The sequence below is a fragment of the Vicia villosa genome, linkage group LG6 (genome assembly GCF_029867415.1).
Source record: "Vicia villosa cultivar HV-30 ecotype Madison, WI linkage group LG6, Vvil1.0, whole genome shotgun sequence".
NCBI lineage: Eukaryota > Viridiplantae > Streptophyta > Magnoliopsida > Fabales > Fabaceae > Vicia > Vicia villosa.
Window position 1 is genome coordinate 136,220,191 of NC_081185.1, and position 14,943 is coordinate 136,235,133.

The 14,943-nt window shown below is 34.3% G+C and overlaps 1 protein-coding gene across 1 annotated transcript; it reads left to right on the plus strand.

Moving 5' to 3' along the window:
• Positions 1-1,580: 1,580 nt before the first annotated feature.
• On the plus strand, positions 1,581-5,034 carry LOC131614761 (protein FAR1-RELATED SEQUENCE 5-like). The gene is made up of 5 exons (XM_058886314.1): positions 1,581-1,628; positions 1,715-4,098; positions 4,270-4,335; positions 4,431-4,497; positions 4,981-5,034. Exons 1-5 carry the CDS (start codon positions 1,581-1,583, stop codon positions 5,032-5,034), a joined length of 2,619 nt encoding a protein of 872 aa, XP_058742297.1.
• Positions 5,035-14,943: the final 9,909 nt, after the last annotated feature.

Genomic DNA, 14,943 nt, shown 5'->3' on the forward strand with positions numbered 1-14,943 from the left:
CAAATACATAAATGCATGCTGTGGTTTCTTATGGTCCTTTTATTACTCACCATAGATTATTAACATCATTTGTTGTAAAATTTATCTTCACTTGAGGAAAGAATAATCAATACTTGTCAAATATGTCCGTTGCTAAAAAAAATTGTGTTAAATATGTAAAAGAATTCACAAGTGCACCGACCTTGTTGGTGAGCTTGGTAAGCTTACAATTATTATTATTACCAAGATTGATGGCTAGATCTATGTTGTATATTAAAAAATTTATGTGACTATTAGCAAGTTGTACTTAAATTAATTATGTGGTATGGTATCTATGACTTCTGCCTTAGTAATACTCTTTGTCAGTTTTATTCATAGAGTTGGTCTTTTGTTTGTATATGTGGAATACGTCATTTTTAAAATTCAAAATAATGATAACTATTACTCCCTCCGTTCCTTTTTAAGTGTCGTTTTAGCAAAAAGCTCTTCAACCAAGATAGTGGATTATTAGAGTTACTTTTCCCATTATACCCTTATTCATTTTTCTCTTTCCAAATAAATTCAATCATTCACTCTCTTTTTCCAATAATTAATTGAAAAATTTGAGGTGGAGTTATTGAGAAAATAAGGGTATAAATGACAAATTGTAACATTAAATTATAAAACGACACTTAAATAGGAAAAAAAAATTCTTCTAAAACGACACTTAAAAAGGAACGGAGGGAGTAATTATTTTGTTACTATTAATTATTTACTGTTGGGGAAAAATAGATGTAAAAAGAGGTCAGGCTATGATGAAAAGACCATTTAGCGGGGGTTATTAAACTCAAATGCCAAGTCCCGTAAAATTATTGAATATTAAAAAAATTTAAAATAGTAGGTTTTTTACTGCGACGAAATAACCCCGTTGAAATTGACAACAACAAAAAAATTGTAATCATTGTCAAAAATCAAAAAAGAAAAGAAGGTTTACTGTAACAAAATATTAAACAATCAAAATATCGTTAAAAAAATTTACAATTTCATAACAAACTAAATTTTACGAGATTCTTCATTTTGTGTAAAATAACATTAAACAACACTTATTTGTATATTTGTCATTTATATAAATTTGTAACAATAAATGTTTTATATGGCGCCGTCTAAGGTGCGCAAGGTGGATAGGTCTCTCACCGTGAGAGACCATTTTTTCCTTTTTTTTTTTTTTCAAATGAACAAGAGCCGTTAGATTAGCTGTCCCTAATGGTCACTCACTTCACTAACACACACCATATCACCACCATCCCTTACACCTTTTGCAAACGTACAACACACCTTTCTTCACCGTCCTTCTTCCACTGTGTCTTTCTTCCATTGTCCTTCTTCATTTCTTTTTCTGCAGCCATTACTCTTCTGCGTTTTATTTTTCTGAAACCATTTTCTTCTTCATTTTTTTTGTGCTCCCTTCTGATTTCTTCTTTTTGCGCTCCCTTCTGATTTCTTCTTTTGCGCTCCCTTCTGATTTCTTCTTCATTTCTTCCATTTTCGATCCTCTTCCATTAACGATTTGTGTCTGAAGCAAGTTTTTGTGCTTAGTAAAAGTAACAGATATTGAGTTAAAGATGGATGGTGGTGACGTTATTGGCCATGGAGTAATGCAAGTTAACTCTGTAAGTCAATTTTCAAACAATCTTATCTTGTGGTTGTAACCCTAATTGATGGTTGATTTACTATTTAGTTATTTATATTTTTTTAGGAAGCACACGATGGGATTTTTCATGAGAATGGTCGTGTTAACGATGACGGTGAACTGGATTTTGTTAGTGATGGATGCTTGGATAATGTTGAATATGACAACAGAGTTGTTGATGAAGATTCTGAGTTTGAAGAAGTTGAATACTATGATGAAGATGCGGAAGAAGATAATGAATTTTACGGATGTGAATACGATGATGAAGATGGAGATGATGATGGCGAATTAGATGGTGATGATTATGATGACGAGATAGGTTCCGGTTATGTTAGTGGACACGAATATTGGAATACAGATTCAAACGGCGGTGGAATTTCTGGGGAAGGATCGGAATGGGGTTCGGACAGATTGAATGAATCGATATCTTCAGATCAACTTCCAGACGAATCATTTGTTGTTGACGAGTTTGACGACATTGCAAATATGGACATGTTTAACTTGCAATGTGATGATGTTTCGAAGCTGCAATTTGGAAGTCTGGAAATAGCTTACACATGGTACTGTTGGTTTGCAAAGATGAACGGTTTTGCAGTCCGTAAAGGTCAAGTTATTAAAAAAAAGAGTGGAGATGTTACTCAACAAACATTTCTTTGTAACCTTGCAGGATTTAGGCAAAACAAAGTAGATAATCGCAAACGTGGTCTGAGGCACGAAACCCGGTGTGGATGTGAAGCAAAATTTCGGGTTCATATTGATATAATTTCACACCGTTGGTATGTCACAGTTTTTACCTTTGAGCACAATCATGCAATGTTAAAGGAGAAGCACTGCAGGCTGTTGGCAGGTAATAGGAAGCTTAGTAAGTCAGATAAGATGCAAATTAAGAATTTTGGGAATGCCGGAATCAAAGTAACTCAAATGATTGGTTCATTCGCTAATGCTACCGGGGGGTATGATAAGGTAGGATTTTTGAAGAAGGATGTACATAATCAAATTGCAAGACAAAGGAAAGAGATGTCTTCTGATGCTAAAGGTGCTGTCAGGTATCTTATTGATCTTCGTGTAATAGATCCATTGATGCTTGTTGCACACACGGTGGGTGCGGATGGAACGTTGCAAAACCTATTTTGGAGCGACGGTGAGAGTCAAAAGAATTATGAACTGTTTGGTGATGTGCTTGCTTTTGATGCTACCTACAAGAAAAATAAGTACAGGTGCCCATTTGTTGTTTTTTCTGGTGTTAATCACCATAACCAGACGATTATATTTGCTACTGCCATAGTTTCAAATGAGGTTGAAGGGACATATGTATGGTTGCTGGAGCAGTTTTTGGTTGCAATGAAAGGTAAGACACCTTTATCTGTAATAACGGACGGTGATGTTGCTATGAGAAATGCAATCAGGAAAGTCTTTCCCAACAGTTACCACAGGTTATGTGCATGGCATCTCCTACGAAATGCAATTTCCAACATTAGCAATCCCAATTTCATCCCTGTTTTCAAAAAATTAATGCTTGGTGATCACGATGTTTGGAAATTTGAGAGTCTGTGGAATGAAATGTTAGATAGGTTTGGGTTAGAAGATAATAATTGGATCAATGAATTGTACCAGAAAAGGAAGATGTGGGCAACAGCTCATATTAGGGGAAATTTCTTTGCAGGAATAAGAACGACATCGCGGTGCGAAGCATTTCATAGTCATATGGGACAGTTTGTACACTCGAGGATGAATATGACTGATTTTGTTAAGCAGTTCCATAGGTGTGTGGCATATTTTCGATTTAGAGAGGTTCAAGCTGATTTTGAATCCCAATATGGACAGGCAGTGTTGCATACCAATCTTAGGGCGCTTGAGAGGTCAACATCAAAGCACTGGACAAAAGAGATATTTGAAATGGTACGATCTGTTATGAAAAAGGTAACCTTAACATCTGTATTAGATATTCAAGATATGGCATCAGTTACCATTTATGCGGTGACAAAATACAGAGACGAAGGGCATGGATGGCGTGTTTCCCACTGTTCATCGAATAACGATTTCAGATGCTCGTGTCTTAGAATGGAATCCATTGGGATTCCTTGTGAGCACATTGTTGCTGTGATGGTTTATCTTAATATTGTAGAATTTCCTGAGAATCTTGTGCTGAATCGTTGGTCATTATATGCGAAGGAGTCTATTAGTGGAAGTTATGAAGATGGTTCCCACTACTGGGATTCACATTTGGTTGCTAGACACGCTACTTTGGTGAATCTTAGTAAGGAGGTCGCTGACTTGTCATATATGGATGTTGATGATTACAAAAAATATTTAGAATATCTGACTAATGAACTTTGTAGGCTTAAATCGAAGTACAACAATGAAGATGTTCCAGATAACATACATGTTGAAGAGGAGTTGGTGAATATACTTAACCCCTTCATGTTCAAGAAGCAAGGGTTGTGGACCAGGTACTGTTGGTACATTAGAGAGACCCAGGCGGACACAGACGTGTGGGATATGCGGTGCAGCTGGTCACAACAGAAGATGCTGCCCTACTCTTGGAGCAGATGGAGAGCCTCCTGCAGATAGTTCTTTACAATCAGCATCTGTAAGGTTAAGTAATGACTATGGATTTTCAGTTTGAAATTCAGTGAAGTGATGAAGCAATGCCAAAATGATGTTATGCTGCTTGTTTGGCAAGGAAGGTGTCTGTTTCTGTTAAGAATGGGTTAAGAATGGGAATGTGGTGAAGTAAGAGGTGGTATTCGTAGTTTATTGTATTGGATAATATAATTGGCAGTTATACTGATTTTGTAATTTTGGGTGCTGTGTTGCAAATGTGGGATTTGTTTTGTAATAGGCATTTGGTATGCTTATTGTAACAGACATTGTGTCTTGTTAGTTTTAATATATCCAAGGCTGGAAGTTGATGTAACTGAAGAAGTGAATTGCTGTAATTTTATCCTAAAGCACATTGAAATTCATCTATTGTTGTATTGTAATTTCCCTAATTCAACATAATATATTTCATAAATTAATCAACAATGTTCTAAATATTACTTAGATAGAGTAAATTCATACTGTATTATTTGTGATAAAAATACAATGCACAATTTTGATTATGAAACCAGCCAAATTAAATTAAAATAGAACAGCACCAAAATTTCTAAAGCAGTACAAATAAATAGGATTGCTTACCTGTACTATTTCAAAACTTTGGTACCTTTGGTGCAATATGAAAATGCAAAAATAAATAGCATAATTTTTCAATTCAATGGAACATAACAATTAAAGGTGCATCAACATAATTTAAATATTCTTCATGTTACATTTCTATTTTCCAATATCAGGTGCATCAACATAGTTTCAGTGGCAGCTACTATTATATCATCACTTTCCTCTAATCAAATGCTTTGGTGCAAGCACAGAAGCCTTAGGTGCAACCATTCAAACCGCTCCTTCAACAGCATTCGCTGCAGCCTACAGTTCAATCCACTGCCAATTACTTCACATAATGCGTTGTTGTTATTTGCCATCATCAATATATCCACACCCAAGGACACAACAACTAGCACATAACAATGTAAGCAACAGAAAGCAGCAAAGGGCGGTCCAAATTACACAAAACTGCATAAAGCAGCAAGCAAATTATCCTAAAAATATATTACAGACAATCATAGTAGTAGTTTCAATCAACAAAACATGGTCCACGCAGCCATCCAAATATCCAAACAAATGGCCACCGCACATTCTCATTGTCTAAGTCGCGGTTGTCATAACTTTCCAGTATTCCTTCGACTTCCGAATGAGCTCGTTGTTGCAGTCGTTATGGTTTCCCATAAGCAAACGCATAGTTACGGCCATCCTTGTGACAATCTCATTCATCTGGAAGTGAAATGTGAAATAGTTAACAAAGATTATTTTTGGGGTTAAATGGTGATAATTTATTGTAAACACAACACATCAGAATTGCCATATAATCATACCACACCAAGAGTGTTGCTTGTGAAGTTGTTCTGCATGTTCATCCACTCTACCACCCATAGTGCAGAGCTGTCACTGCCAATACAACACAACGGGTTCAGTTTGACCAATTGTATATGGAAAGTGATTGTCGATTGGAAGAAATTTGATACCTGGTTCCACAGTTTGGGATCCCCCTTGCCTCCACAATATCCCAGTATTCAAAGTCCGTCATCACGTGGAGTGAGAATGAACTTTCATACACCGTTTCCACCAGCTTATTTAGCGCAGCTCCCTGATAAATTAAGAAGATATAGCTTATTATAGCTTCTTTTCTCAAACATGTGATTATAAAATTCACTTATACTCACGATGTTTCTGATGGTGGACCTTCTTTCTGCGACCACGTCCTCGGTCAGGTGCGAGTCCAAATGATAGATCTTGCGATCATCTAATGAAATGACCATGAGGTACCAGTGTCCACGCTGGTCTTCTACTGGGACATAAATCTATAACGTATATCAAATTTTTGAACAAATCCGTTAATTGGCTTATGTAAAAAAGGAGGCAGTGCATACAACATCTAACGATTAGAGACAATTAAATGAAACATTCTACCAATCTCAGGTGATCAAAACGAACAGCCCAGTCATCTTTGTAAAACATGTGTAATTCCTCATGACCATTATTTTTAACAACATCTTCCTACAACCAACAGATAGTTTAATACATTAGCATGTGATTATCACTTATTAGTAAAGACTCATGTAAAATAAGCATCATGAATAATTTGGAGTTTATGGTAATTACCGCGAACGACGGAGGCAGGCACCATAAATTTTTGCATACGTTTTGGTGTTGTGACCACATCACCTTCAACGCCATCATCAGTATAATCTGTTCCAAGGTTGGAATTCATTTACACCAGTAACTAGTTAGCCAACAAACATAATACGTAAAATGATGGGTATGTGTATAGGTTAGAAATGTACCTCACTTGAAACCAACATTCCTGGACACATACACTCAAAATCAGCTCTGGTGTACGCTGTCCTACCAACCCTGAATATTGTATCACTGAAATACAACAACGGTTGTTAGTCATTGTTAAAGAGATTTCATAATAAGGTAATAAAATTCATGTCCACGTACGATGAGTCAAAGTCTTCTTGGAAGACATACGCACACACCCTGATTTCCGTTTGATCCAGTTTCATATCAGGGGAGGTCTTAACCGCGCATCTGAAATGCTGCTTAATATAGGACTTGTTAAGAATATCATACACAATCGACATAAACATTGTTCTTTCATAAGTACTGCTTAATGAATTTTGATTACCTTCGGGACCATTAAACCAGTACTGTTTCTGAATGCATTAGTCCTCCCAATAGCAACAGCTTTTTTAGCTCTACCCCGCCCGGAGATTGTCGTTTGACACCGAGTGATCTGGGAGTGGTTGCAGCTTTTCTCTGCAAGTTGCCAATAGCATTACCTGTAGGCCTCGACCCCTCTCCTGGTGATGGTGTGAATGAGAGCTTTCGACCCTTGGGAGTTGTTGATGTCGTCATCAGCTCCTTGTTTATTGAAATAAATATTAGAACAAATAATTTGAATAACATGGTAAATCAAGTGTTTAAAGTTTAAACAACATTAACGTAAAACCATGCAAATATATGAGTGGAAGGCATGTCACCTTTGCATTAAACCTTCGGCTATAATCACTACTGAATGGCTTGTTGGTGTTGTCTGCAACTTCTTTCCCACCCCTGTTTGAATCGGCATCAATGTATGGAAGTTTCCCATAGCTTGTGTTTTGCCGTTTGCAAACAGTATCGGTACGTACGTAGTTGTTATGGGAGACTGTTCTTTTTTTAGCATTCATTCTTTCCTCGGAGTCGTAGTCAGATATGTTTATTGTACCAAAGTTCTTCAGCTTCTCCATCCCTCTGTCCATCATCTTTTCTTTGCCCCGATCATTTCCATCATCTTCTGCATCAGGGGAATATCCAGAGCTAGCATGGACAACTTTGTCTTTGAACCTTGGGCTACGCATTTCCCCACCTACTTTTTTTAGTATCTCTTTTTGATTGAACACAAGTTTGGTCATCATGTCGTTGTGAGAAATCTCCAGAATATCTATCCTGAAACTTAGTTTCTGCATCATACACAATGGTTGAACCATATCAGTAGTTATATAACACAAAAGTTCAACATAAAACGTTTCAACACAACTCTTATATCTCTTTTTTTATAAGCAATGGATTTTATTACTCAGCACCAGTAGTGCATTTCCACATTACAGAGTTGTATGAATATTACAACTCTTATATAGTTATATACTTATATTTTAAAAGCATGTTGGTTTCAAAAATGTTTACCTCCACGGCATCCAACACATCAGCTAACGTGACTTCTTTGGAGCTTACATCAGGTTTAAATGAGTCGTGATCTACATCTTGTCCAACCCTTGGAATGGTTGATGAACAAATCCTCTCGCCCATCTTTGAGGAGTTTTTGTCACCATCCCTACATAAACACCACAACCTTTATTACTTATGTACATGAACATATAAAAATGTAACACATAAAGACATACTAATAAATATTATTAAGAAGGAAAACTTGCATTCCGTTGTCTTTTGAATGGCCAGGGATCAACACAAAGTCGTTGCATCTTGTTGGTTCCATTGATAATGAGTGCTCTCTTGCTTGTTGTTTTTTTTTTATAGAACTTGCTTGTTGTTGATGTTGCTAATATAAAGAAAATAAGGAGAAACGTAGAGTAATGATGTAGAGACTAATCTCGATACCTATTCCATCAAATCACTTAATTACCATTTAATGTGGAATTGACCCAAGCTATCACAATTGCATAAAGTAAATCAGTTGATATCTTAATATAATATTAAGACCTGTTTGATATGCTACTTGCACATGAGATATTAATATTGTAATCACATACATACCATAAGGTTGAAACTAATGATACATTATATATATATATATATATATATATATATATATATATATATATATATATATATATATATATATATATATATATATATAATGAGGTGCACACCACTCCATCCATAATCAAATATCCCATACACATATAGGGATCAAATGAAAGGTACTACAAACGACAAACGAGTTTCATAAAATGGAACTTATACACATGCAACGCCATGCAACTAAGCTAAAAACACAACAACGATTAAGACCGTAGTCACTACATTGAGACTTGAATCAATCTAAAAAATGGAACACCGTCCACATTGTTATTATATACATTCACTTAACATGTTCATTAGCTAAAACTTGGTTACTGAGGAGCCTGTTTTCTGCTTTCAAAGTAGCAATCTCCATGTTCAGTTCAAAGTTTGCATCCCTCGCATTTTGAAGTTCTTCCGATAGTATTTGGACGTTATAGTAGTTGTAATCACGAATCCTTCTACCTGTTGCGCAAAGCAAACGACGCATTAACAGCACCGCAACATCTTCCTTCGCGTCATAGTCGGTCTTCGCAAAACGGCCAACTGAAACCATAGATTTGGAAAACAAAGGACTACACAAACAAGCATGATACCTTAAAAATTGGAAACCATGTTCAACCTTGACTTCGTGTAGATTGTATACCGGTACAAGGATTCTCATACGGTTGCAAACTACCTCTACCTGTTTTTGTATGCTATTTTGTAGAACGATATCCTCCGCGTCTGTCTCCTCGGCCAAGTTCGACAAAACCGTAGCTTGTAATACAAATAAAAAAGGTTCATAAAGGTTAATAAAGGCCATACATAGTTACATATCATGGTTATCGTTTAATATTATAAGCAACGTATATATACTACATAACATAAGGTTGTATTGTATCAACTTACACGACAGATCTTGAGAAGGCTGAACTTTGTCGTCTGCATACGAACACTCTTCAGATTCGCACGAGTTGATGTTGTGATGTTGTTCATAGACACGACCTACTTGTTTGCAATATTCCGTGTATGCCCTTTCAGCTTGCTCAAGGCTGTAATATTTGCCATGTGCGTTGTTACTCCATTTGTTAACTTGAGCAAAACATTCAGGCCACGACAAATATATACCTGGGTTACGACCTTCAAAAACTACGTATACTTTCTCCATTATCACCCAGGTCACAGTGGATCCCTTGTCTGTTTTGAGTGGATGAAGTTTACCAGCTTTCAAGTTTAAGTAGATGAAGTTGAGTAAATGAGAGCAATAACTGAGGTAGGGTGGTAGTAGTTGGCCATGGGTTAATTACTTGAGCGGTTGAGTATGGTAGTAATTGATATGATAGTTTAATATTGAGGAATGACATTATTACACCCAAATTTGACAATTACACACTATTTTGATACGGTTTGCTTTTTTATTTTATTTAATAGTTATTATAGCATTATTTGAATAACATGAAACTATGAATAATAATATGAATAAAATTAAATAAATAAAGTTTTGTACTCTTTTGTATTAATGAATAATATGTCACAAAATAAGTATAGTTAGATTGAAAAATATATGTTAGTAATTAAGTAATACTAATTAATCATAATATAAGCATAAAATATGGATCTAAAAATAAAAGCCATTTTAGAGAGTTGACCCCCCTAAAACGGTCCTAAATTGGAAGACCCAATTGAGATTAATTTTGATATATATAAAATCAGTGACGGAGTCCGATATTTTGTGAGAGCAATATATTCATGTAGTGTAATAAAAGAGTTTTTATTTTCTAAGCTTAAATATACATCGTACGTATATTAAATATATATCATACATATATTTTATTATGAGATTTAATTTTGAAAAATATTTAATAATTTTGTAATTTTTATTTGTATAATTTTCTCAATGTTATTATAAACAAAATTATTTATCTATCCATCTCTTTTTATATATAAATATAAATAATAATGATATGAATAGTTGTTTGTTTGCCATCTTTGATGATAATGTTGTAATGTTAAAATAAAAATATACAACATAATCTTATTTTTGAAAATTTAATTAAGAATTATTTTAAATTTAAGCATAAAACCAACTTGTCTCTAATTTAGTAGGACATATATGATTTTTATAATAAAAAACTTACTATCATTTATAATGAAACCTTAAATAATTATTCATATACCATGTGAATTCATATTTATAACAAAAATACTTTTTTGATTAGTTAATGCGTTATTCAATTTTAATTAAATATTTCTTATCAATGGTTAAATAATTAGTGAGCATTGCTATTTCTTACGATAAACTTCTAAACAAAACGCAAGAATACATGTGGCAAACTATTACTAAGAGCATGATTATCGGTAAAATTACAAGGTTTCTACACAGTTTTTTATGCTACCGTGTCAGGAGTTATTGGATAATTGAATGGAATCAAAGTTCTTTAGTTTAACAAAGTTGTTACAGTAAAGAACGCTTCTACACTTCCTTTTCAATTATTTTCTTCTTTTTCTTTTAAATTTTTATTAAAAGTGTCCAAATTAATCCAAATGTCAATATATTATATAATTTAGTAGGACTCATTTTAAAGTTTTTGAAGAAGCATATGGATATTTGAAAAATATAGTTGAGTTGTTTAAAAAATTGGAAAAAGTGAAATAATATAAAAAATTATGTAGGACCCATTTAAAGAACTCATATGAGTATAATTGGTGTGGATGCTCTAATAGATGTGGCAGTAAAATATTGATAACAAAACATGGGTTGGATGGTTATATGTCAGTAAGAAACATGGGTGGATGGTTTTTAAAATGGATCATCCAATTACATGAAGACACCTCATTTTCTTCACTTTCTTGCAAGTTTTTCTTCGTAAGTTTTAGTATTTTCCATATATATATATATATAGCACTCATATATTTTTTAGAAAACATAGTGGGTGCAAATTAGGGAGAGAGTTTCAGTGCACCTAGCTCCATCCCTGTATAAAACTGAAAAAGACACCCGTGAATGAACAATTTTATTCCAATACTACATGTCGACCTCACTGCATTGACTGTTTCACTATATTGAGTGTTGCAGTAGTTATATTATTCTTTTGAATGAACAACTCAACTGCACCTGTTTGAAACTGTTCCCTAACCGTGTGTGTATAAATGTCAAGCCAGCTGAGCGTTTCATTTTATATCTGCGAAGGTTTGCTGAAGAAGGAGAAATGAATCACGGAAGCAGGTAATAAGTTATAAAATAGTTTGGTTGTTTGTTATACAAATGTTTTTGAAATGCATCTGTTGTAATATGTTACATATTGCAGTTCAAATGAATCATCAGATGATGGTGGAGCTGATGGATACTACTGGGAGGAAACCATTACATCAGGCTACACTGCAAGCCGAAATGTTCTTGTAAGTATATACATGTTATTCAATATGCTGCTTCCATGTTTCATTAACACTAACTCAGGTGTTGTAATCATATATTCTGCAGCATATTCCAAGGAGAGTCTGTAGGTCCTGTAGCTTTTTCTCTTCAATGATAGAATTGTGTGATTATGATACAGGACTTACACATGATTGCATCATCCAGAGTGAAACTCTTGACGGTGTAGAGTATCTGTATATAGGGGAGGGGTGGTACCAATTTGCAAGGAAGAAAGTATTCAGGAGAGGTGATCGGGTAGGTTTTACCGTTTCACTGGTTCCTAATAGGTTGTACGTGAAATTGTTGAATCGTTGAAGGTGACATGTTTCGCGGTGTAAAATCAAAAGGCTGGAAAACTTAATGTTTATGGGTCGCCGTATCTAAGTATGTAATAATGTGAACTGTAGTGTTATGTAGCAGTCACAATAGTCGTGTTATATGTAACGCAAATCCGCGTTGTGTCGCGGCGGCGGCCAGTGCTGGGTGTTGGTTTTGACGTTGTCGTGATCCCAAATGTGTTTTATGTTCTTAAATATTAGTGATGAATGAGCAATATTTTATTTTGTGTATTGGAGCATTGATTTTTACTTTGTTGAATAGCATATTGAATTGTTTTTACTTTGTTTTGTTTAAACTATTTTTTATAAAAAGAATTTTAACACATAAATGTATAACTATAAAAATATAAATACTTTAGCTATTTTAAGTTTAATATTTAAGTTATAAGTTGGATTTAAAATTTTTATTATTATTATTATTTAACTTTAAATCTGAATCGTAAAAGATAGAGATATTTAACTTATATTTTAATATTTATAAATTTTTACATTTAAGTTATATTTTTAATTTTTTTATTCTTTATAAATTATTTGTATAAATTTATTTATATTTATTTTTATATATTCGGACATTATATTATCATTAATATTTTCTTTTATTATTATGATTACCTAAATATTACATCTTTATATATTATTTATATAATTATTATTAATAGTTGTGGATGAATATTATATTATTATTATGATTATTATATTTATTTTTAATATAGGGTTAAATTAGTAAAAGCCAAAATTAGGGTTTCTTATAAACTCCCTATGTTAAGAGTAAATTTTCAAAATTAAAAAAATATTAAGAACTAAAATTTATACTAAAAAAACAAATAAATATTAAACGTTATACAATTATAATAATGACAAAATTAAAATAATAATTATTACATATAATTACTATGTATAACTCCTATAATAATTTGTAATTAAAATTGATAAAAGTTAGAATAAAAGTTTGTACGAATTATATTATTTTTACAAATTAAATCAATTTTATATAAAGAATTTTAACTATACTATGCTTTATATTTCCAACCTTTATGTTACTTTTGTAGAATACTTATTTTACTAAGCCCAAAATTCCAGTTTGCATGTGTTAACCCTTGCCACATACGTCCACTAAAATGAAAATGGTTAGAGCTCCATCCCATGCAAAATCAACACTACAAAGTTTAACCACTGCATAATAGTAGACATGCAGTAATATTCATACAATCATAAAAGAGCAGCAGCTCTAAAGTTCAAAATACACCATTAGACCATTACACATATAGTTCACACATGAAGTCTTCAACAACATTTATAATACTCCAACAAAATCTAACTGAAACTGATTAGACTATTAACCAAACTGAACCAACACCGTCACTTGCGACCCACCAAGTATGAACCAAAACAACCACCTGCTGCACGGATACATTATCGACCCAGAATTATCATCTCTCCACACAGACCAATATCCTTGTGGCTGGAGGGTATCTGATGCAGAAAGACAAAACATCACCTACTCTCAGATCACGGTCTTTTGCAAAGCGGTACCAATCACGGCAAAGATACTTTTCCACCTCATCGTCCCGTCCCCCCATTTCACACTGGTAGGTTTCTCCCGTGTCGGTGTCAAAAAGTTCAATCGTATCCTGGGGGGCGGACAAACAGGTCCTTATCACATGTCTTGGAATTTGCTGCACATATTCAATTTAATGAAATCATTTACCGTCAAATAACAGAACTAATCAATATCATTATAATTTGTCAATATGCAACTTACAAGCACATTATTCCTGACAGTCTTAGTCTTCCCCGGCTTCACCACTAGCTCCCAGGTGATCTCTTTACTTTCAAACTCAGTGTTTTCCTCCCTTTCTTCATCACTATATTCACATTACACGCAACATAGTCAACTTAAAGTTAACACACTTTATAATAAAACAACCACTTTGGTTAACATGATGTGATAATAATCGTGAGTCGTGACCTCAAAATACCATCAGTACACCGTAAGAATAGTGACTAATAAAACAGCTTACCATGTCGTATCTGCAACAGCACGTTGAGTATCATCCTTAGCAGTTTTGCTTGTTTCAACATCATCTTTACTTCCTTCACCACCCGATCCCAGCACTTCCTCCTTACCCGGTTCCTTGTCTTCAACATCATCTTTACTTCCTTCACCACCCGATCCCAGCACTTCCTCCTTACCCGGTTCCTTGTCTTCAACATCATCTTTACTTCCTTCACCACCCGATCCCAGCACTTCCTCCTTACCCGGTTCCTTGTCTTCAACTTCATCTTTACTTCCTTCACCACCCGATCCCAGCACTTCCTCCTTACCCGGTTCCTTGTCTTCAACTTCATCTTTACTTCCTTCTCCACCCGATCCCAGCACTTCCTCCTTACCCGGTTCCTTGTCTTCAACTTCATTTGTACTTTCCACATAACACATTCCCAGCATCTCCAAACAATATTCTTCATATGACAACGTTTTCCTGGTCTCTTTTGTTCGCATAAATCGGTCGGCCTCATAATGCAGATAACCGTTGTACAACCTTTCCCTGACGTCTTCGTCAAAGTGTAGCTTCTTCAGATTTCGAGATCTGCATAAAATAACACATGTAACAAACATTATT